General features: G+C 42.4%; 1 protein-coding gene across 1 annotated transcript in view; it reads right to left on the reverse strand.

The window, feature by feature from the left end:
- LOC144755276 (zinc finger protein castor homolog 1-like) overlaps positions 1–25,067 on the reverse strand; it is a 49,321-nt gene that overhangs the window by 17,472 nt on the left and 6,782 nt on the right. Inside the window, exon 2 of the mRNA XM_078644048.1 lies at positions 20,362–20,856. Within this exon, the coding sequence (XP_078500174.1) occupies positions 20,362–20,845 (484 nt within the window). The 5' untranslated portion in view covers positions 20,846–20,856. The remainder of the gene's footprint in view (positions 1–20,361; positions 20,857–25,067) is intronic.

The following is a 25,067-nucleotide window of genomic DNA, read 5'->3' on the forward strand; positions in this document are numbered from 1 at the left end:
CATGCTGCTATTACTAAACCTATCTTTAAGTATAATGGGGTTGCCCTGTGTCCCTCAGAAAAAGGGTATAGAACATAAACTAAAAGTGGTCCTGTCGGGTGTCACAGTTTTGGTAGAAATTGTAAAATATGCTTTTTATTAAGCATGGGTAACTAACCAGCCGTTAAGAGAGAGCTCTGATGGTGTTCCCGGAACATCATGTGATACCTTCTAAAATGCTAATTTTGTTAAGAATGAGGGGTCCGGACACACCTTTGATGATTTTGAGGTCACTTTTTAACTTAGAATGTTGTCAGGTCTCCGAACTATCTATAAAAAGTTTGTATTTGTTTATTTTATCCTTTCTTATATGTTACAAGTCTATCTGAATATTTTAGATCTCAAATTGAAAAGGACATTTTTTCAAGCATGTTAGCCCACGTCCATTCAGAAGTACAAAGACTACATTGTGTGTGCATGAGGGAGACTTTGTAAAGGGTGCTAAAGGACCAAGATGATGGAGCACATTTGGCAAGTTTCTATATGTGATTTTATGTTTTTTTATTTTTAGATTCCTACATGGTATATCTGAAATATTATATAAATAAATGGATACTAAGAAAATAATATTTTAAGACACCTCATTGTAATATGTATCAGTATTTGTGCCTTTAAGGGATGTCATGATTTTCTGCAGTCATTTGAAGCCCTGTGATAATCCACTATAAGGATCAAAGCACCGAGAAAAAAAAATTGTACATGGGGTTTGAATTATGTACAGTTCTTAATAGAAACTATTTAAACTATGCAATTGCAATAGTACATTTCTTTTGAAACTAGGTATCTAGGTGGACTTGTCTTCATATGGGAACAGGTCTGGCATTAGTCAAGACCTTTTGTTTTATCAAAGCAAAGTCTTGAAAACATATATACAAAGAGGCACTTTCTATCAGACCTTTTCATCCATTGGTGTTGTGTAATGTTGTTCACAATTTGCTTCTGCCCACCAAAGTATAAAGCACAGGTTACCGGGTCAGCCCACTTCAGCCACTGGCTACCCTCATTGTAAGTAGCAGTATTTTGCCTGTGCACCACATGCTCATTCCCACATAAGTAGTGCACTTCAGTGGAAGGGCACGTGGGACAAAGTTTCCTTTTCTCAATATATCTTCGGCTGCCAAAGCTGCACCCACCACATTCTCTCCCAAATATGTCTCTCTACATTTTTTGTTTGAGACAAATATTTCAATATTTTTTCACAAATGAGCTGTAAACGTCAGCGAGACAGACAGCACATTCTATAAAGAAACTCAAACTGGGTGGATTCCTGCTCCAGAATATTGAGATTTGATGTGCCTCTATAAATATTATTGCTCAACAATCAGTAAAACAACAGCAATGAGTTACATACCTGCAACTACTCTTTCAAAAGGTAATTTGTAATGGACACTAAATGCGCATGATGTTTAAATCTAGAAAATTCTCCACTGTTATTAGGCCACTTGTAATGCATCAGAGCCATCATGCAGATTATTTTTATTTGCTATTAGTATGGTTCAAAACGTATTGCTGCTGTCTGTGCCGCACCACATCCCTGTAAAGGCTAAATGCTTGTGTCAGTTTTTTCTTGTGTTTATACTAAGTAATAGTTTTCTCAATTGTTGCTTCATGCAATCTTTCAGTTTCAGGCACAGTCGGCCCTTAGACGCAGTCTTTACCACATGTTTATCCCTCTATGTACCTAGTATTGCATTGCCCAATAATTCATTTGGGAATTTATTCTGATCTATTCACATTCTGTGCTTGTAGTTCTTCGTCCGTCAATGCGACATTGTCTCAGAAACGTGTTTAAATGGGAGAACAGACTCATACGTTTCAGTGTATGCTATTGTACATATCGCCACTAGCTATATATATATATATATATATATATAATATTATCTATATCTATATATATATATATCTATATCTATATCTACATATATATATATATATATATAGTCATACATTGGCTCAAAGGAGCCTAAGAGAGGTTTTCATAATAGACTCTCACGCTGTAGTAACACTGTCTTAGAATCATTTGGGGAGGGATTCCTCGCCCAAGTAAATTCTTCAAAATAGATTTAAAAAAATAACTTTGTACAGGTGAAATCTTCAAATATATGGAGCTGACAGGATGTAAGTATTACAGGCTGTTCGAAACACAAACTCATTTAATTGTCTGTGCCTAAAAGAAAACTATTTTATGCTTTCATGCCTGGGAGACTGTTGGAAGGTGGGTTATTAGTAGGGGCAAGTATGTGCCTACCACTAGCAATAAGGTCACCAACACAATATAAGATCTCAAAGTATTCCCTTGCTCAACCCTTGGTAGCTGGCAACGACCAGGCAGGCTTAGCTTAGGAGACAGGTGAGTGAAGCATTTAAAAACACCGATACTTTAAATAAGTAAGACACAACACACAATAAAAATCCACAACCTGGATGATATGCTGCTATACATAACAGACCCGGGACCACTATCGCACTCTGATTTGAAATACTAGAGAACTATGGGACCCACTCAGGATATAAAATCAATTGGGACAAGTCCATTCTTTGCACCCCGCAGGGCTCAATTGTTGCATTGATGCTGCTGCTGCGGGGCCTCTGGGCTGCTGATGACAGATTCAAATTCCTGGGAATCTTCATGACTATTCAGAGAGAACTATAAGCAGGCTGGAACTTGGGGCGAGTGGTGGTGAACTTTCACACCAATGTTGATAGATGAGGTGAGCTTCCCTTTTTAAGATGATCACACTCCCAAAACTATTGTACGGGCTCCAACACACATACTTTCCTATTACCCAATCGCTGTTCACCAAAGTTTACAAGGAATTGAGAACCCTGTTATGGGAAGGAGGCCACCCAAGATATCACTCTGGACATTACAACGATCTCAATATATTAAGGGGTTGGTTCTCCCGGACAATGAAAGTTACTACTGGGCAGCTCATTTAATTAGCATCAATAAATGGATATATGCCCCTCACAACAACCCGACATTCAGACTTAAACTTGCATATTTGGAAACAGCGTTCCTACCTACACTACCTTTACGGAGGGAAATGCTCCCATAGACTTGCACCAGCGACACAAGTGGTTTTGTCAGTTTGGGGAAGGCGACAAAGGCACTGGGCTGGACACACAAAATCACAAGGGAAACACCCCTATGCCTCTGTGCCTGGATGAAAATGCTACACATGCTAAATATTTCTTAAGGCCTGCATTATGTATTTGCTGTCAATAGCGTCAGTTGCACGAGAATGGTTTTTGTCATTGGTTATCTGCATAAAGCAAAACAAATAAATGAAAATAAATTCATTAAAAAAAAGTTCACAACCAATTTATACAAATATGAAGTATTTTTATGATTAAAACACCAAAATGACAGAAAACCAATATAGGGAACTGGAGATATGATTTTTAAAGAATAAACACTTTCTAATGCTTAAAAACATTAAGCGCCAACTTGGGACATCTGGTCGCGCTTGAAAGGGATAAAGTCAAAGTTTGAGGCCGACCGTGATGGAGTCCCGGTCAAAATTCTACCTTCGCACTTAAAACCATTTCTGGAAGATTTTCTCTCAATGTCAAGCGGGCCTCTTAGGCAGGCCAGATTCGCAGCGATTTCATTGGCTTGGTCCATGGGAGCCCCGGTCAACACCTTGAAGTCTTGAGCTCAGAGCTTTCAGCTGGACGAACCTGAAATAGAGTCTGGGTTGCGGTCCAAGGTAGTCAGCTTGACTCTCGATGTAGAGTTGGTCACCTTATGGAGCTTTTTCCAAAAGTGGGTTCAAACGTCTGGAACTTGTTCCTGAAGTTTATCTTGAAGGTTCAAAGTGACAACAACATAAATCCAAGGTTCCAGAGTCTCTGTGTTGTTCCTCGGAAGCAGGTACTACACCAGGCCAACTCCATAAAAGTCCACTGGACACACTGCAGGCTGGGGACCTCTTGAGGGAGATAGTGCAGGGAAGTTCTGTTAACCTATTGCTTCAGGGAATCCACTCCATAATACATTCTGAAGCAAGGCAAAATCCTCAGGGCTGTTTTCCAAAGTGTGCAACAGACGCAGTCCTTCAGAGTGCAAGGCAGTCCTTCAGAGTGCAAGCAAGTCCTTCTTCTTGTAGTTCCAGGAAGCAGATCTGAGTTGCTATACAGCTCTCACAAATGTATTCAATGTTCTGATGCGAGAAGCAGGGGGGCACCCCTGACTATTGGGATACAGAGTGGCACCCAAAAGCATGACAGCTACCTCCAAAGTGTGGCATATTCTTGTCCCAAAAAGCACTGCACTTTAAAATTCAAGATGGAGAATTCCTCTCCCTGGAGTAAGAGCTGGGCTAAGCCAACACACTAGTGTGGTTCATTTCCCTTAACACTCCCTTTACAGACCTCCTGCAAATGCCACTGTTGGGGCCGCGATCTGGCTGCGGGCTACAGGAAGAGGGGCGGTAGGCCTGGCTGACATTTCTTAATGTCTTGCTTCCTTTAAGGCCGCTTTTGATTTACCCAGCCCAGTCCTGGCCTGTTCTCCCCCCAGAAGATAACCTCTGCCTCTATGCAGGCCACTTATCTTATCAAAGCAGCTCAGCTAAACCTGTTAAGGGCTGGCCAAACAGGAGAGGCTGCCAAAAGGCTGAATTTTGGCTCACAAGAAAGTCAGTTCTATAACTTCCTTTCTTTATTAGTTATGAAAAATACAATTGTGGTAAGTTTTTTGGATTTATCATTACCAATCTTTCAAGTCCTTGAAATATATTTTAGCTCACTGTGGAAGAGATACGGCGCAGCAGTCAGAGCGTCTGACACCGGAGCACGGGGATCGTGGTTCAATACCCGGCGGCAGCTCAGCTTCGCATCATCCGACTCTGGGCAAGACCTCATTTAATCTTGCGAAGGCCCCCAGTGCCTTGAAACCTTAAAAGGTGATATGTTCAAGCTTTACAAATAAGGATTATTATTATTATTACTCCAGTCAACAGTTACACTGTATTATAGTATTCCCATGTTAGCCCAAGGAGTTAAAAGTGCTACAATGGCGAAAAACGAAATTGGTAGTTTTTCCCTCACCAGGGCATATACAACATCTTTTAAAATGTACCTGCTTATTTGTACATGGCACTCTAGCCTGGGAGGCACCTAGGTCAGACCTCAGAGGTGATATATGTAAAAAATAAGGTTGTTTAATACTTGGGAAGTACTTTTAAAGCCAGAGTAGAATTTGCATGTAATTTCAATTTAAAAGCAGCTTGCAAAGCAGGGCTGACATTTAAAATGACAGCAGGTAACACAGCATTGCACACGTAAGTGCCTCAAATCTACAGGGCCTTTAAACCTACATGCCCTACCATATACTAGGGACTTATATGTAGGTTGCCAGTGCCAATTGTAATTACACCTATTTACAATTTACCTATTTGATCAGAGCACTGACCCTGGGCCTGTCTAGCAGAGCCCAGGGCACAGCCAGAGTCAGTTACCACCAGTATCAGCTAAAAAATGGGGGTGATCAGGGCAAAAAATATGACTTTCTCACAAGGACCTTCAGTCCATCAAGCTTCTCGGAGGAGCCTGGAATCCTCCAGTCAGCCTTAATATGTTGCTGCGTCCAGTAGGGGTAGTTGCTGCGTCCAGTAGGGCTAGTGCAATAATCAGTTAAAGTTTTAAAATAGGTCTTTCTTTTATGGATGCCTTTCTAAATCACTGGCCTCCATACAACAGTCTAATCACAGGCGCTTATCCACCCATATGTGTGTTCCTTTACTCAGTCCCCTTCACTCATACACTCATCATGCATAAATGCACAGACAAATGTATCCATTCACTGTGTAGTCTTTTCATTGATTTAGCACCTCATTCAGTCAACCATCTTATGTGTACATGTGCCACATCCTTCCCATGTCAAAAAAACCTGTCTCATTGGTGTTTGGAAAAATACTTACTTCTTCATATTGATACCTACATTCATCCATGCAGTTTATCACTTTGCCATTTTTAATGATACTTTGCTTGTTACTTACGTGTATCTGAATAGTGCATACTACCATCTGTATTCTTCTGTGGAACTAAAACTTGCAGAATTCCAGAAAAATTCCCAAGTGGAATTCTGCTCGGCACAATTATGAGAGCACTGGTGTTCCTGCGCCCAGAATTACCAAGCAGAATTCTGCATGGCCCTCTAGCAGATAAATCCAGTTTGCACAGCTATCCCCATTCACTGAAGGTTTAAGTTGCAATAGGAGTAAATATGTGCTACTATACAGTTCGGCACTGGTAATTCTGGCCACCTGGACCCTCTGCATATATTTACTTATAACTTGTAAGCAGGTCTCTAGTTGTACTCAAGAGTATTAACCTGGAGTACATGACCAGCTAAAATATCCAAGGCGGGGCTTGAACCTGTAATCCACAGGTCAAGGGCAAGCACTAACTTGATTACAGGTTGGTTTGTGTTTTCATACATATTATACTATACAGCCACCAAACAAACAGGATGATAGAATCGCACCTGATCATTTTCCCCAGTGGCTGTCCTGCAATATTAACTAACAAAATAATAACATGCACTCTGTTAACTGCCAACCACATATCACCCCTATCGAACAGAGAATTGCCACAGACCTGCTTTAAAGGCAGAATGATTTAAGAAGGCATTTCAGTATAAAACGTAGCTGGGAAGGTGCTGGCACTGTAAACCCCTTGACCCGAAAGCCCATATCAATACCAATAGCAAAGAAAAGCCACACAAGGGTTAACCCCCTCGCGACAGGGAACAAGACATTCACATCCTCTGCATTACCTTGCTAGTGCAGAGTGTGCACATTTCTTGTCCTCTGGAGAAAGAGGTATTGTAGGGGAAGTCTCCTGTGCCTGCTCTGAGAGGCTTCTGCATCAGCCCTTGCCCCATGGCAATAAGTGACATTAGCACACATGGTGCACTGATATAATAGGCCCACAGGACAACATAGCAAGAAAGTAAGCTATGGCCCTGCCTCTCCTTCAATGGCCCTTGGCCACCATTTTCCAAAGTTGCCACTCTCCGCTGTATTCCTAAACACCCCGACCTAATGTATTTTTTTGGGGGTATGAGGGGGCAACCTCATATGAGGGCATATTAAGATTTAACATTTTCCCTTAAGAGGGGACAGACTGATTGGGCCATTCAGCCATCCTCAATCATCTCCCCCCCCCCCACCGCAGTGCCCTGCCCCAGCAAGAAGACTGCTGGGGCCATTTTGAGGTGGTGCCATGCCAGTTTTCATAAATGGCTGGGATTAGTAGGTTTCCCAGTACTGTAGCCTCAGCTGGCCCAATTACCACAGCTTCCAACAATGTCAAAATGGGTCAATTTACAAGGCAAAAACTTGATGTCTCCATGTTGCATTTTGAAGCCTCTTCTGTCGTGGGAGATAGGATCACCCACAGAAGTTATTTTCCCTCATGTCTAGTGAGGCAGAATGGGGATAGCACCCCCATCTGGTCCCTGTGGTGGCAAAAAGACTGTTAGGGCGGTTTTCGGGTGGGCGTACAGATGGATGCCAGGGAGGCCACCCATGCCTTTTTAGGTAGAGCCTAGGCAGCGTGCATTCGCGGACTTCAAGACATGCTGTATGCAATACAGGACTTTGAACCCACCTACTGCTTAGCACAAGTTGACTCCAGTGTCGCTCTTCTTTCCTGTCTCCTAATTTGTCACTTCCGTTTCTAGCTGAGGAGCACCGACCAAGAACAGAACAATTCCACTTGGTTAGTTTTTAGCGGACGGGAGGATTGCATTATGGGTTCCTAGGAGCCCGTAACCATATATAAGGTTAGCTGGGGACCTTCAATGCCCCTGTGTGCACTGTGCTCAAGGAGGCAAATCGTTCAACATCCCAAGCCTTTGTGCTTCCTGTAAGCTCTTGGCTGGCACATGGCAGGGTCTGGAAGGATTGGCGGGGATGACAGGCAGGGAAGAAAGGCTTCCAGGCACTTAGTTACACCAAATTCAGCACCGACAAACGCCGTCTCCGGGGGCCCCAACCATTGTAATCCCTCCTCTCCCTTCGGTGTAATCACGAATACTGAGAAGTAATTGCTTTGGAGAGCCAGTAATTGATAGTTCATGAAGTTGGAACCCCATTGCATTCTCCTGAGCAGGGCTAATTCACCCTTGCTGGCAGTGAGAGGCTTGCACAGCTATGATGGACTTCAGGTCCCAGTGATCTGCAATTCATAATTTTCAGTGAGGACGAGTTAAACATAAAGAAATCGTCAAACACTCAAAATCATCCTTGATAACACCCTGTGCGCTGTATACACTGTCTTCTGTGGGTTCTGTTGGTTTTTTAAACACAGAACTCTAATTTTTTATGCACACATATATGAGTCATATAGTGAATAACCAGAATTCCAGAAACATTAAGAAACCTGAAGGGTCACCTTCAACCCTACACACTGGACGTGGGTAAGACGAGATAAATAGTGCACACCTTTTAACCACATTAGAAAACTCACATTAATGCTCAACTTTGGCCACAAAGTTGACCCTGTCTGGGACTTGTTTCTGTGCAACTGCAGTAGTGCACTGCATACTCATCCACTTCCTGAAGAACACTTAACACCACTTCAGCTGGTTCAAAAGTGAGAAGCAATATTAGAGCTGGGCCGGAGGAGAAAGAGGACACTACTTACGCTGGGGGTAAAACTTTCAGTTTGCTGTCCATAGTGTGCTCAGGTGCTGGGGTCCCCAAACCATTTTAAAAGTAGTCTGCCGCTACAGACTGACTCGTGCCCAGATGGCGGTGAAAAACTCGGTTACACTTGCACTGAACAAGAAAAAATAGTATATGGAGGCAAGACTCGGGACATAATGACCAGATGCATGGCGATGGTTGATCAGGCACTAATGGAACACAAATGTTTCATGTTTGGAAACTCTTTAGAAGCTACTATAGGGACAACTTTTTTTACTAGCGTTTTGTGCAAGTAAACAAGAATGAGATTGTTAGCAATGGTTCCTTGAAATGTTTAAACCCTAACACCTTCATCAGCCAGTAGAGTGACTACTATCCAAAAAGGCACTCCCCTACTTCGACCTCCTAGCCCAATTAACATGAACTAGAATGCAAATGTTGGAGCTGTGACAGTACCTGATCTGTCGTGATTTTCGCTATTGTCACCCTGCTTGACCATTTGTTTTATGCTCTGAAGAAGCCTATGGATAGCACAATGCACATCTGACAGTCTGACTACGCTAGTAAAGTGTGGTATTAGTGTGTTGTAACTGGTTACTTTCTTTGACCATCTCGCTTATTAAAGCTGAAGGGATACCCCTCTTTGATCCTCATAGTGAATTACAGCAGGGCAGGTTTTGCAGGTCACAGAAAAGCACCTGCTGCATTTCTCCATACTGGGACCTGAGAACTCGTCTCCCCTGCCACAAACAAACAAGCATTTACAATGCAACAGTTTCGCCTTTGGAAAAGTTAGAGCTATTGGCATTGTAAATGACAACAGTTTTATTTATGTGTTGGCTTTGACAACATAAATAAATGGCAGTCATTTACAAAGCCAATAGCCTAATCTCTCGCAAATGCGACACCTATTGCATTTGCACCCACACACACACACACACACACAAAACCGGGTAAGAAGAAGGTAAACCCTGAGGTGACCGTGTGAATCCTGTGGGTATTGTACATGGTATCAACATGTTGTAAAATACAAATACATGAACTGCCAAAAGATAAAAAAGAAATGGTGTATAGAACTTCGACTCCCAATAGTGTAATCCATAATTGTTTAACAAAAGGTCAGTTCCACTATGCAGCATCAACAAAGGCAAACGATGAAAGAGCCATTGTATAAAGCCCAACTCCATGGGGTTAACTTGTAAGTGAAATGTTAGAGAATCTGCCGAAATAGACCAATCTTAAGATAAAAAGGGATTAAATCGCATGTGGTACCTGTTCCCAAGGGACCACGCATGATAAGGGAAAACAATTCTCATCAAAGAGACCCTTAAAGAGAATGCTGTGTCGGACGAGCTCAGACCGATTTCAAAGACCAACTCTATTTTGCAGCAGTAAATAAGGAACTGATTTGCACGCTGCCAGCTCAGATGCGACTGGACCATGGAAGTAGAAAGGGAACTTAACGACTCGTACTGCACCCGTTTTGTGCGAAGAGCCATAGAACCATGAATAAAGGAGGACTGCAGAGTCAGTAATGAAAAAGCAAAGCAAGGGAGGAAATGGATACGATTATAAAACGCCTAATACAGAAAGTCAAACAATGATTCAAAGTGCAATTACATAAAGGATTATTTGAACGGGACCCTCAGACAGGATAAGTGACTCCTGATCTACTGTATCAAAAATAGATTTAGAAATCATCAATGTGCACACTGAACAACATATATACTTAATATGCATTCAGTCCTACAATTAATTCGAGTAAGTACAATGGGGGGCAGGAAAGGCACGGACAGCGGGAGGGGGGCGGGAAAGGCACGGACAGCGGGAGGGGGGGCAGGAAAGGCACGGACAGCGGGAGGGGGGGGGCAGGAAAGGCACGGACAGCGGGAGGGGGGGCGGGAACGGCAAGAAAGGCAAAGCAGAAGGCAGCACTCACCTGGACTTCTTCCGGCGGCGGTCGTCCTGCAATGACCAAAACAAACCTTCCCCCCCAAAAAAAAAAAAATAGGAACCGCCCACCACCGCAATGACGTTGTCAAAGGGGCAGGATGAGGGGGAAAAAAAATAAAAAAATAAAAATAAAAAAATAATAAAATCGCCGGGAACGCCCACCAATCGCCTCGCTGAAAGACGGACGCCTCTCTCTTCCAATGGCTAGCCTCCATTTATGGAGCTAGCCAATGGAACAGAGAGGCGGGACTTTTGTCCATACTAGTAAACAAAAGCTTTCGCCTTGCGCTAAAGTCTGCTGCGCAGCTTTCGGCGAGGCGAAACCTAAAAACTGAGCACCCATAGATAGACATAACTAGAGCTCCTTTAAAGGTTTCGGTACATCAGTCGCTACTCCTCCACTGTTTACTGTCCCCACCTTTGTGGCAAATGGATTAAATGTAGTTCACCATTTGAAACTGTTCTTCATATTTTTATGTAAAACTAGACTTTTATTTCAGACTTAGATGAGGAATTTATTTCTGCTAGTATCTGCTTTCCATTCTCCCACGCTCCCCGCTTTCCTCTTTCGAATGCTCAATTTGCTTATATTTTTCCGTGCTCTCAGTTTTCTGTTCTGCTCAGCTCTATACTTTGTTTTGTGATTTGTAAGCACTCAACTTTCTTTTCTCCTAGGTTTAATTTCGTTTAATTTCCGGTCTTCTTTACTGCCATTCCTTGCCTTCCCTTTTGCCACATTAGCTGCCTTCTTTTTTCACATACCCTCCTTGCTTTCTGTGATAAAGTTTGTTTACTTTCTCCCAATCTACCTTAACAATTTTTACTATGCACTTTGCCCCATGTTTCCCATGTACTCTGCTTTTCTTTCTTCCATGCACTCTGCTTTCCTATCTCCTATGCAATCTGCCTTTCTTTCTCCCTTGCTTGCTGTCTGCCTACGTTTTTTCAATGCACTCAGCCTTCCTTTCTCCCTTGCTGTCCTTTTTCCCATGCTCTCGGCCTGCTTTTTTCCTCATCCAAGCCTTTCTTTTCCCCCATTCATTCTGCTTTCTTTGCCCCCTCCCCCCCCTTATGCACTGCACCTTCCTTTTCCCATGTCTGCCTTCCTTTCTCCCACGTCTGCCTTCCTTTCTCCCACGTCTGCCTTCCTTCCGGTCTAACATGCACTCGGTCCTCCTTTTTCCACTCACTCTCAGCCTTACTTAATCCCACATCTGATTTCCTTTCTCCTATGCACTCTGTCTTTCATTCTCCTATGCTCTGCGCCTTATTTTTCCCTTATTCCCATGCCCCCTTTACTCCTTGCTCCCTGCAGAAGAAGCAACAAACTTTGAAAGGTCGAGCTTGCTGTATATAACACTGAAAAAGAAAAAGGAAAGGGGGGCTCCAGTCTTTCACACAGTGAGTAACCTTTCTTTACCTTTGCATATTTACATAATAAATGGCCTATGCCGATTGGAACATGGTATTTTGTTATTGCATTTATATTCTATCTTTACATTGGGGCATTTCAAAAATACGTGTGAGTGTATTGCTAGCGAGTTGCAAAGAGTGTTTATGTAATGGAACTGGTGCTAATGTAAAGTCTCCTATACCCTTCCGGTCGAGTTTGTGCTATATTTTGAAAAGTGCATTAAAATAAAAACAATCCTTAGTGTAAGTAGAGGCCCATTAAAACCCATTTATTTGCTGATTTGTACAAAGTGAAACAAGAAAAAAAATTGGACGCCTTGTGACGTCCTTTGTTTAAATTGTGCTATCGGGCAAATTATTTATTTCACTAAAACTTTTTTTTATTTATTATTGCGTATGAACGCACTTCCAGATATGGGAGTTCAGACTACAAGGTGTACAAAAATAAGTTTAAATAAGTACTTCTCAATGCAGTTGTTAGTGGTAAAGCGTCCACGTTAAAGAATAGTAGATGTTGTAGCACCTAGGATAACGTTCTGCATGGCTAAAAGCTTATAAGGTCTCAAAGCCAAGACCTATAGTATGTGCCAATGTTTGTTTAAAAATAGCAGCTCAGGTGTAATGGGCAGGAAGATGGATCCATCATAGGCTGTAGAGGGGAGATGCGAGGGACTGTAACTCCCCTACATTGAACGCATTTCTTAAAGTCCTAATGCGACTGAAGTGAATACAGAAGGAACAAGCATTTGCAATGCAATGGTCTCGGCATCATTAAAGGTAGAGCAATTGGCATTGCTCATGACATTTCTTTTTGACAAAACAGAAAATTTAAAATATTCACAATAGACTACCTCTGTCCTTTTCCTCATCTTCAAGTTGCCCACCCCTCTCAACTCCTCTTTTTTAATACTGTTGAATAATGGAAACCGAAAGCAAAGAGTTATTACTGCAATAACCCAAAGACTACACCAAGAATAACTATAATTAAATTAACTATTATCAAAAGTAAGATGTATTTTAAAGTAAATGGGAACTAAAGATGTGCAAAAGAAAATCACGAACTGATAAAGTTGTAACATCTGAACATCTGTGAGAGGAAGAGTAAATGACCAGATTTCATTTAGGGATCTTACACAATTAAAGATATACAGGAGCAAATGTGTTCAGTTGCAAAGATGCTAATACAATATATTTATCTACAATAAAATCAGGCTCTACTAAAAACCTCCCTTTCCCTACCATCACCTAGATGAAATCTTTACCACGTGCCCCATGCGCTTGGACAGACCACGAACATAGAATTTACACAAGAATTGAAAAGAAAACACATAAAAAGATGCTTAACTAGAAAATCTTTCTACAGCATAATACAGTTTAAAGTCCAGGGAACGTAAATAATGTAGGTTGCGCAGAAACTGTAATGGGGATGACAACCATAGACTCCATATGCCTTTTTACAATAATGTATCGAATTATCAAACATATTTCATTACCGAAAACAAATGCTGGAGATCTGTTTCAGAGAAATTAAGAACACTCTCAGAGCATCAAAAGCTAAGACACTTGGAAAGAAATGTCAGTGGCAGATGGACACGCTTTCATTTAGCAGCCAAATATACAATAACTCTTACTGCCCCCGGAATTCCGCCGCGTCCGGACCGGAAGTCAGGCAAGGTCGCCTGTGACGGGGGCGGAGCCGCGTCCGGACCGGAAGAGGAGGCAGGCGGAGGAAATGCGTGGAGCGGCCCGGGGCTCCTGCGAGCATGGAGAGCCCCGGGGCCGACAACAGGACGTTGCACGCGTGTTGCGGGGCTCCCTTGACCAAGAGGGAGTCCCGGGATAGGAGCCGCAGCGTCAACTCTCCCTGCCGGTGCGGAGAGCGGAGTCCCCCAGATTACCACAGTAAGTTAAAGGGGGGGCCGGTGCGCGCGTGTGTGTGTATATATTATATATATATATATATATATATATATATATATATATATATATATATATATAATGAGTGGGGGGGTTCTGTATGTATGTGCGTACGTGAGCGCTTCTGTTTCTATGTATGCGTGTGTTGTGTGGGAGCCTCGCGCAGCGCTCGTACTAATGCGCGTGCCAGTTTAGATTCGCCTGCGCGCGGCCAGGAGTGTCTCCTGGGAAGCACGCTCGGTGACATAAGATCTCGGCGGAGACACGCTTCCGCGCGTCTTTAGCCGAGACCTAAAAACTGAAAACCCTAACAGTGATAGACTATTGTTGGGGGAAGAGCACTGTAGACAACAAACTCCGGAGTCCCATACTCAATGGACCTTCCGATGCAGAGTTGGGGACTACGTAGAGTGGGTGACCCCATTGATGGGAACACATCAGTGCAGCTCGCTGATCAGATGGCGAATAACCTGAAAATAACCTGTACAAAACCTACATTATCGCCATTATCCCAAAACGAGTTAATAACAACTATTCTATTGTAAAAACTTCATGTCCAAACTAGAAGTGCTAACTTCTGAGACATGGTCTCTCAAACGGTCTTGACCTTAGGAAATATTGGCATCAGAGTTCTACAGATTGTTGTCTACTGGCACTTAATTTCGCCCTGACAACATGAAGACGACATTTATGGATTGAGCACTTGTGATATCCAAGAGAGAACTGCCCATGAGTTGGGAAAGTAGAAAGACCCTTCTCACCCCATTACTGAATGGCAGCAGGAAGTCCAGAAATGGGTGGGTTAGGAAAGCACTACATATGGAGGCATGAAGAGTACTCAGTGGCGTAACATTAGCCCCTGCAGCCCCCGAGCTCTAAGGGGCCCTCTCCGGCACTGTGCACGGGCGTCGGGCCCCTGGCCTGAGAACTCCAGACTGGCTCCGGGGGGCCTCCATGCGCTTTGCAGAGGGCCCCCCCCCCCTAAAGGATTGTTACTCTACAGAGACTGCTTCGTAAACCTGAGCTCCTTCCGGTGTGGGACACAATTCAAAATTCAGGGATTAAGGGGAAGAGAACATACAATCCGATTAACCTGAGAAATAGATCATAGTATGCAATTGGGACAGGATATCTCAGGATCTTCCTAATAGCAATAAAACAAGTATTGGGCTTCTGATTGCCAGGAGGCCCTATTGTGACGAGCAGAGAATGGTTTGGAAGGGAAAGCTGCCCTGGAGCTAAGGTTAAGCCAATAACTATTGAAAAGATGCTTCTGTGGTTGCGGCGACAAGGGAAGTGTTAATGGGATGTACAGTTTTAAAAGGGAATTACTGTCCATTGTAGTTTTTCTTTTTTCTTATTTATCTAGTCATACATATGACATCATATGCATATCGACAACACATTGATAGCACTGTAAAGTGTGAGCACACAGTAATGGCTGATTAGATTGTAAAGACTCACAGTAAATTAGCATGGCTAGTCATGTATAGAAACTATACGCACCTTCCGGAAAGGACTATAATACTAATTGAAATGTGCTCAAAGATACGCACAACAAGCAGCAGTGAGTGTATAAAACTAACTTTTGACTGAAAATGTGTAAAATAATTAATATATCTTTTAAAAACAAAATTATGGATGCTTAAAGTATTTTGGAATAGGAATGTCATTTTTTTTTAATAAACCCTGGCTTTTCAATACAAAAAGGTGCTTGATGATTAGTAGCGAGTTTGGGTGGGGGTTATAACGTATGAAATCACAGAATTTGAGTGAGAGATGTGCTGGATACATGAATGGGCGAGTCGGTGCAGCAATGAGTCTTTCATTCATGCAACCAATGTCTCCCATCCATCCATGCACTCAATCTCGCACCTACTAATGTATTTATGCACACTCATCTAACATCTCATGTTCGCATTCACCTATGCAACAGTGTGCACAGCCAAGGTACTTAAATCTGTAATCACGGAAGAAGGACTTTCAGATTTTTTTTCCCGATGCTTGTTTTCTATATGCTTTCTATATGCTCTCAGGCTATTAGGTCAAGGTACAGACTGCCTTGTTACAGGTCTCTGAACAGATTAAACGCACCATCAATGAGGGTGGTAGGGTAGAACTGGTATTGTTGGGACCTGTCTACAGCATTTGACATGGTTTCACATGCCAGGCTGCTAGCATGCTTTCAGGAGATTGGCATTAGGGACAATGCCTGCAAGTGGTTGAAGTCCTTTCTTGAGTACAGGAGTCAAGAAGTATGGCTACCTTCTTACTTCTCTGATAGCCGATAGGTCTCCGTTGGAGTTACTCAGGGCTCAGCCCCACAATGTTTAATATCTAGATGTCTCCCCTGTCCAAGGTGGTGGAATCATGTGGGGCTCAGATTATTTCTTACACAGATGATACCCACATCTTCTTCGCCTTTGATAAAGGGATGCCCATTGAACATGAGGCCATTCCACCCTGTCTCTCTGCAGTTTTTCGGTGGATGACCTATAATAAACTGAAGTGTAACAACGAAAAGAGAGGAGGTGTTCAGTTTTGTTCTTAATTTGGATGTACATTGGCCTTCGGGGGTGTTTCCACCGGATACCCAAGTAGACTCTGTAAAAGACCTGGGGATCAAAGTTGATAATAGAATGTGTTTCCATAACTAAATCATCTCGGTGGTAGGCTTGTGCTTTGGCATCTTACATATGGCAAAATCTGTCTGTGGTCCCTTTCAGTTCCGACTAGGATTACAGTGGTATTAGCTTTGGTTATGGCCAGGTTGGACTATGCCAATGCACAATATACTGGCCTGCCAAAGTACCATATGAGAAGACTTCAGACTGTTCAAAATGAAGCGGCTAGGCTGGAGTTGACCTTCCCAGGAAAGAGTACATTACTGTGCATATGCGTAATTTGCACTGGCTCCCCGTGGAAAAATTGATTCTTTTCAAGTCCTCTCTGTCAATGCACAGAGCGCTCCATCATCCAGGACCCGGTTATTTAGCTCCCAGGATTGCCTACTATTATCCGGTAAGAATTTTGAGTTCCTCCAATAACCATTTGGGCAGGATTCTAATAGTTAGTCTGGTTTATGCTGGCGGACATTCTTTTTTGGGCCCAGTGGGTTTGAACAATCTCACTCTGGATTTGTGACAGATAAATAATGAAGCATTACACCTTCCATGCTCATGACGAGCTCAGCTCGTCATGCAGTACACTGGTCGTGTGCTAATGACGAGCTGACCTTGTCATGAACAATGGTAAATCTGACTTTCAGCACCCAGCGGGAATTGCTGTAGCAGTCAAGGTGTTAAAGAAAAAGCTCAAGACACGGCTCTTCACGCAGTAGAGGTCATCTTCCTTTCTTTCATTGACTATACTGCTTAGCACTGGGACACTCTAGAGTAGCCGTGCACTTTAGAAATCTCTTTACATGAACATTAATATTAAGATTAACATTTCAGAATTCTGCAGGTCATGCCAATGTGGGTGTAGAGCTATCATAATGTGAACTACTGTGGAAAAAGTGGGACCTCTCTGAAGTCGCATTGGATATCTTCTGACTGCTGATTGCAGTAACCTATAGAAAAATCCCTCACATTTTAATTTTCAAAGAAAAACTTCCAGAGACTAGAACTGCGAGTAGTTATGTCCTGTTTTGTGCACCTTGTCTTGGTATTCTTTGGAGACAGATTAAAAAACTGTTCTTGGGACAACTTACACCACAGCTGTGTACTCTGAAGTAAAGTCTAAACAGAGCTCTGAGAACGGTGACCAGAGCGGAGGGCAGATCTGCTTTTTCTTAGTAAAAATTCAACATTTGGCAACTAAACAATAGTGATTATATCAAACATGCCTAATTATGAGCCTTAGCATTATTCCAGCTAGTTACATCATCATACCTCTCCCCTGCAAGATGTAAACAATTCCAAAAATACATCTGCTGGATGCATAGGGACACTTATTCTGTGGAAAGTGTGAGGCATCCATGCTCTTTAAAGGAATGAGAAAGACCTTGAAGTTAAGTATATATCACCTGTCAATATCATTACTGGCAGTGAGGTACAGAATCTTGCTAAAGAACCATGCTTTCTAGCTGCAAGAATAGCATCTGCACCGTAGTAGAAAAGCACTATTCATTTAGCTTCATACCTGTCAGAAAGCACCTAGGAGACTCTCTGTGAAAACTCAAGCCTTTTACCTAGAAGGTCAGAATGTAGAAATTTCCAGAATCTCTATTCTTGTCCCAGAGTTCTTACCTGCAAGGCAGTACCTAAACGACTATAGATCACTCCACCACTCACCACTCTGGCTCCTGTCAATAGTGCTTTTGGGTTCGGGATCACATCTTATGCGGATGACACGCAAATTGTGGTGTCCCTTCTACCCGGCCAAGAATTGGGAATTGATACTGCTTTTCAATCTTGTATGGAAGCAGTTGGAAGATGGATGGCTGAAAACTGAACTCGGATAAAACCGAAGTGATGTTTTTTGGGAACGACCCTAACTTCTGGACCCCCTACTGGTGGCCAGCCTCACTGGGATTACTCCCCTCCCCCTCCAAAAAGGTAAAGAATCTGGGAGCCCAGGTAAACGCGGTAGTTTCAAAAACAGTGCATGTTCTGAGAACGGTTAAGAAGGTAGTGCGCCTTCCTCCGTTGGTATGCCGAAAAACAGTGGTCACAGCTTTGGTTTTATTGAGGCTGGACTATTGTAACAGTTTATATTTAAATATTCAGCAAAAGTTTTTGTATACACTTCAGCTACTCCAGAATACTGCTACATGACTTCTTACAAGAAAATACAGAAATTCTCCCAGATCTCAAAAGAGATAAAAAAAACAGCACTGGCTGCCGGTGAAGAACCGGGTACAGTTTAAGTCCCTTTGTATAGTTTTTAAAGCGCTGCAAGGGTGGGGACCTGACCATTTAAGACGCCAGTTTCAGTGGTATAGACCTTCAAGAACACTGAGATCATCAGAAACTAAACTAGTGGCAGTCCCACACATTAAAAAAAGTCCAGTGGGGTGGCAGAAGCTTCTCCCCATGCGCGGCTAAGGCATGGAATGGTCTTCCATTCCACCTGAGAAATGCCACCAATCTTCTTGCGATTAGGAAGGGGTTGAAGACTTGTTTTTGTTATAAATAATTTCCTTTCCGTAAGGCCTGCTAAATGAGAAGTAACGAGCGCCAGGACACCTCGGGGTAATCGTGCGCTTTAAAAATCTCCATAACATAACCCTTTTTTGTCAACCACATTATACATGCTGGGGCATCAATCAAAGATTCTAGATGTTTTCCTGCAATAGCAAAACTAGAACATTCTCAAGCCTTACCTTCTAACCCTGCTCCACAATCCTTTCTCAAGTACTGGCAGCTCTCTAATCCTGTGTACTTCAGTTGTCTTTTCTGCAATTATCCTTTATGTTCTGTTATTTACTGTTCTCTCTACTAATCTTGGTGTTCTATAATTCATTTATGCTCAGCGTTCTCTTCCCCCAAACTCCACCGCTCTAAATCAGTTCCTAGAGCGGATTATGAGAACAGCACAATCCCTCCACCTCGGTTTGATGTCTACTAAAGTCTCAGCTGTTCAAACTATACCTAACTCATAAAACCTTTCTTTTGCATTACTAACCAGAGCCCCCCTATGTCAGAACTGTATAATATGGAAATTGTTTAACCATACCCACTCCATCCCCATATTCTCCACCCTCCGCCCATCTTCCATATCACCATTCTACCTCTCCCAGAGCCTTCCCATTCTCCCACCAACCCTCTCCCGCCCCTGTTTTACCCTCCTATAAACAGCCCCTAAATTCTTCCCTTCTCTTTACTCTTGACCAAGTACCCTGTCGTAAATAACTTTGCTCATGTACAGCAACGTTATCAGTTCTATGTGAGACCTTGTGTCGCTGTAATTTTTAAGATTTAAAATGTATCTATAGCTAGTGACTGTGCAATTGAAATCCAGAAGATTAATGAATATTTTGTTTTAATTTTCACTGCACTCTATCTCCCTTCCTCACGCACCATCACTCTCCCCTGTGTCTACCCCATTACACCCTCTAAATGCTATTAATATTTGAGGGCACCATCCTTCTCTCCCAGATATCCAAAACTCATCCAGGAACTCTTCTATTCTTTTCCAGAGAACTTCTACTATTATAAAAAATGCCACCACACCCCTACATTTTAACACTCTACCCAAGTTCTCTCCCTACTACCAAACTGTCGCCATCAATTGACCTTCAATGTCACCATTGCCAATAAATTTTCACAAGACCTTTGTGTAGACGACATCTTATAGGTCCACTTACAGGAGAGGAATCCACCCCAATATATTTAATAGGTCATGTTAGCAGCAGTACAACAAACACAAGCCTCACCTGAAGCCAAGGCACTGCTTTGCGTTGTCACATCCTCTCCAAGCACTGCCAAACTGTGATCTTTGGCAGTAGCTGCTTTTGAAGCCAGTTTCACCAAGAGTTCACTGGCTTGTGATTTCAGAGGAGCTGCTGATTTGCCGCCATTGTCCTCACTGTCACTGCAGTCTTCTGGCTTTACTATGTAGACATCTTCAGGGGGGTTCTCACAAACCTCTGTCTTTTGTTCTCCCACAGGTTCATCCACACACTCTCCATTGACCCATTTCTCAATGGCTTCTCTGCGCCGCTTTTTGTCTTCTCTTCTCTGGGAAATGTTCATGATTTTGGAAGGTGCTTTACTCAAGAACTTTTGCTTCTCATGGGTGTCTGGTATCTCATGCTCTGCATTCTCCATCACTTCGGTCTCACGATCTGAATCTACCTGATGGCGAAGCTTGGCACAGATGGCGTTTACTTTAAGTCCACTCTTGCGTTTAGCAGACATTGTAGATGTCACTGAGAGAGTGGAAGAGGGAGACAGTGGAGAGTTAGACAATTTCAGCAAGAGCTAAGCATAATTATCACGACATAGGTGATATGACACAGCCTGCGTACCAACGCACTAAATTACCCAGAAAATCCTATCTAAGCAGGCTTTGATGTGCCGAACTTTCCTGTGATTACAGTTATAGGCACTTAGGTATTTTTTTTTGTTCACCACGAAGGCACAAATCAGAGTCTGTCACAGCAAGGAATAACATTCGTATGTGTGGAGAGTGCACCATCAATATTTGTGCTTGAGATCATGTATTAAAGCGTGATGCTTTTAAGCTGGACATAACAGAGGTTAAGTTAGTAGTTACTGATCAAGAAATTCTACTTTGTAGTTCACAAATATTTCTGTCGGTTTTGTGCTTAAAAAACAACCTACAGCTGGTAAGCAGTGTCCAGACACAAAGTGAATTAGCATGTTAAACTGTGTTGCTGAGATTATTAAGTACAGGTGAAATTGTGGATACAGCGGCAGAGACAGGATACCAGGCACCTTATTTGAAAAAGCTTATAGTGGTGAAAAACGATGTGGACATGCATATGTAATAGAGCAAACAAGTTTTGCACACGTTATAATTTTGGTGTGCAAAATTTCAGTTTAGAAATAAAATGTTTTATTGTATTTCCTATAACATTAGCAATTGCGCATATAGATACTTTCTGGTTTTGCAAAACTTCCTACTTTCTGTAACAGACCCGGATCTAGTCATGTCTCATTTCACGTTTGGTTAGGCTGCATCAGACATAAGAACTTGCTTCCCTTGGTTTCCTTTGAATGGAGACAAAGCTACAGAAAGCCAACACCAGAGAGGGGTTAAAGTTCTCTCAACTCATCTTGAATTTGTGAATCTGATTATTATGCTTACTGGGGTCCTTAAATATCTTAATCCAAATGTCCTCCACAGTTCAGCTGATATAGAGAGATCCGAAACTTCCAACCTGGGAAACATTAATATCTAAAAATACAGCCCTGCCCACAATCTGGTCCTTTATTCAAATCCCCTGCCAAGCCCCAACACTCCACAGCTGCTCCCCGAAGCTTTGGTATGTAATATGGTTTGTAAGGCGCTCAATTACCAGAAGGTGTCTTGGCGCTGCCTGGGAAAATGGTAACGAGAAAGGTGGGGAAATTAAAAGAACAACAGTTCCCAACTTATTGATTGAAAAGCTAAGTTTTCAGAGATTTCCTGAATTGGAGAAGATTAGGGGATGCTTTAAGATGGAGTGGGAGGGAGTTCCATGCCTTTGAGGTGCTAATCACAAAACTGGTTCCTCCACACCGTGCCTCCTTAAAAGTGGGCACGACTAAAAGTCCTAACCCGCAGATCGCAGTGTTCTAGCCGGTCTATACCAGATGAACTTAGGTCCGAAGAAGTTTGGGCCAGAGTTGTGTAAGGCCCGATAGGCAAGGCAATGCAAATAGCCTTATAGATATTCTTTTCTGAATTGGCAGCCAGTGGAGTTCCCATAAAGCATGTGATGCTGACTGATATTTGGGGATGTTAAGAATAAGGCGAGCTGCCGTGTTTTTTAAGATCTGAATTTCCTCAACAATCTGTTGTAAATTGACGTACAGTCCATTGCAATAATCGAGTTTAGATAACATGAGAGCTGTGACTACCAGTTTTTGAAGGTGAGATGGAATAAAAAGGCATGATCTTTCTACTGATCTTTAAGAGGAGAAACACCAAAGATGCAATTTGATTAACTTGGCGTTTAAACGAGAGTCGAAGAAAATTACTCCATGGTTCCTGACTTTTTCTACAGGTGTGGGAACCGGTCCTAGACTAGAAGGCCGCAATTCAGGTGACCAGAAAGAGTTGTTTTTCCCCAAACAAGAGGACCTCAGTTTGACCAGAGTTGAGACTGAGGCAATTTACGTTCACCCATTAACTGATGTTTGACATGCAGCTTTGAAATTTTTCAGCTGTTGTGTCGATTATTGGATACTGATAAAATAGTTTGGGTGTCATCAGCATACAATGCTACCTTGAAACCGAACTTCTTGATCAGTTTAATTAATAGAACGATATAAATGTTAAAAAGAGTAGGCCTAAGGGAGGCACCCAAGGGTGCAACATTAAATTAATCCTCCTATAATGCTCCGATGGCACTCTCTTAACCCTTTCACTGGGAGTGCTACGAGAGCACTGGTTCATAGTCTTTCTTTGCATTGCCCTCCTATATCTCGTCCATTTCCATCCCTTCATTGGCACCCAACAACTTTCTGGATTCTTTCCCAGCAGGTCTCCTGTTATGCCACCATCCAGCCCCAGTACAGCCCTTACCACCCTCTTATATAACTTTCTTCCAGGATCAGCCCATCCCCTTCCTCCAACAAACATCTGCTCCCATGCAATGTGGTAATTTCACAGTTGCACTCTTCTTTCAACCCTCCATTTGATGCTACTCTAACCCTCCGTTCAATGGTCTCTAGCCTTACACCAATGACTCAATTCTTGCATAAGTCCACTTGATGGCTCTCAGTAATCATTCCCTAGTATCCATAGTGGCATTTGGCAAACTACCCCTCAGTGTTCTTCGGACTCAGTCCAAATGCTCCCTTAATCAGATCACAAGTCATCCACAGATCTCCTCAGCATAGCTCTGCTGGGGTCCTCACCTTCCTGGTGTTTGCCTACTGCTTCCCAAGCTCTTTGCTTTCCAGACATGGCTAGAGCGGTAACGGTTTGTGAAACAAGCAAGGATGGGAATCATTACCAGTAATTAAATCTTCTGTGTCATAATTCAATAAGGCACTCTCTGATGTTTTTGCCAGTGAACATTCCAATTGCCCCTCTAATGGCAGACCTCCCGCTCCACTCCACTATGAGATCAGGTAAATAGGATTCTCAGTTGCACCTCTGCACTGCGCAACAAAATTAAAGCGTGCTCTTTATTTCTGTGACCTCTTCTCCAGAGCACTGTTACTGGTCGTAATTGCCTCCACCTGTACAAAGAACATTGCTGCAGAATCCCCTGGAAGTGCTGGGAAGAGCAAGCACACCGACTCCATTTCCCACTTTGCCTGCATCCCCTGGCTTCACCATGGACATCGGCTAGCAAATGTTATCACATTTTCAGGGAATGTTTACTTCCAGACCAACATAGGATCCCAAACAGAAACTTAGTGATATCTCACTCTGCGCAGCAGGGGCAGCACTATCTACTCAAGCATCTTCAGCGAAGCCCAGTTGTCTGCTACACTATTCAGGCTTTCACGCCACCGGCAGCCATTCTGGTGTCAACCTTACACGTTAACTCCATGGCAATGGGAAGGGAGGGGTTCTCTCTTTGCCACATTCAGTCATCTGCTCATTAATCTTCTAAAGGGAGTCACAGCATTGATCCTCACCAGTTGCTTAATGCACACGCTGTACAGCAGCAGTTCTTAGCCTGTGGTCCGTGGCACTTAAACATGGGCTCTGTAATTGTTTACAAAATTAAATAATTTTAGCAAATTAATGAGGTATATATATATATATATATATATATATATATATATATATATATATATATACACACACACACACACATACATAAAAAAGAAAAGTTGAAAACATCCAATAAAAATAAAGGATTTTGAAAGGGTGAAAATTAAGTTTGTAGCTTGAAAAACTGGTGAAAGCACGCATGCATCTATTATGGACGATTTGTCGCCTCAACTGAATAACTGATATGTCCTGACAAAAAGAGAACATGCATTAGGGGCAAAAAGAGAAAACAACATACTAAAGTCTAGCATATGGTATTACCTTTTAAAAATAAAACGACATTTTGAAAAACAAACATTTCGTTTTTTTGGGTTTATAAATTATGTACAAAATTTCATCATTTGAGAATTTTTTTGGGTGTATACTTGTTTTTGTATTTTGTTTGCGGTCTAATTTGTAGAACTGGCCCGGCGTGCAATTGTGATCAGTGGGGTGCTCGGAAAGCAAAAGGTGAAGAACCGCTGGTTCTATTTATATATCTAGTTACCAGCAGAAGGACAGAGTGAGGAAGGACCATAAATTGTTCTTTTTTTGTGTCAGATTTGTTCATCTCACCCAGGTTTCTAGCAAAAGTAGATCTAGGTTTTCTATGTGAATTTGTTACCATTTCAGAGTAACATCTAGGATGTCTCTATTAGTACATATAGTGGACATGGTTAACATATAATACCAGAATCGTTT

This window comes from Lissotriton helveticus, chromosome 5_1, assembly GCF_964261635.1.
Source record: "Lissotriton helveticus chromosome 5_1, aLisHel1.1, whole genome shotgun sequence".
Lineage (NCBI taxonomy): Eukaryota > Metazoa > Chordata > Amphibia > Caudata > Salamandridae > Lissotriton > Lissotriton helveticus.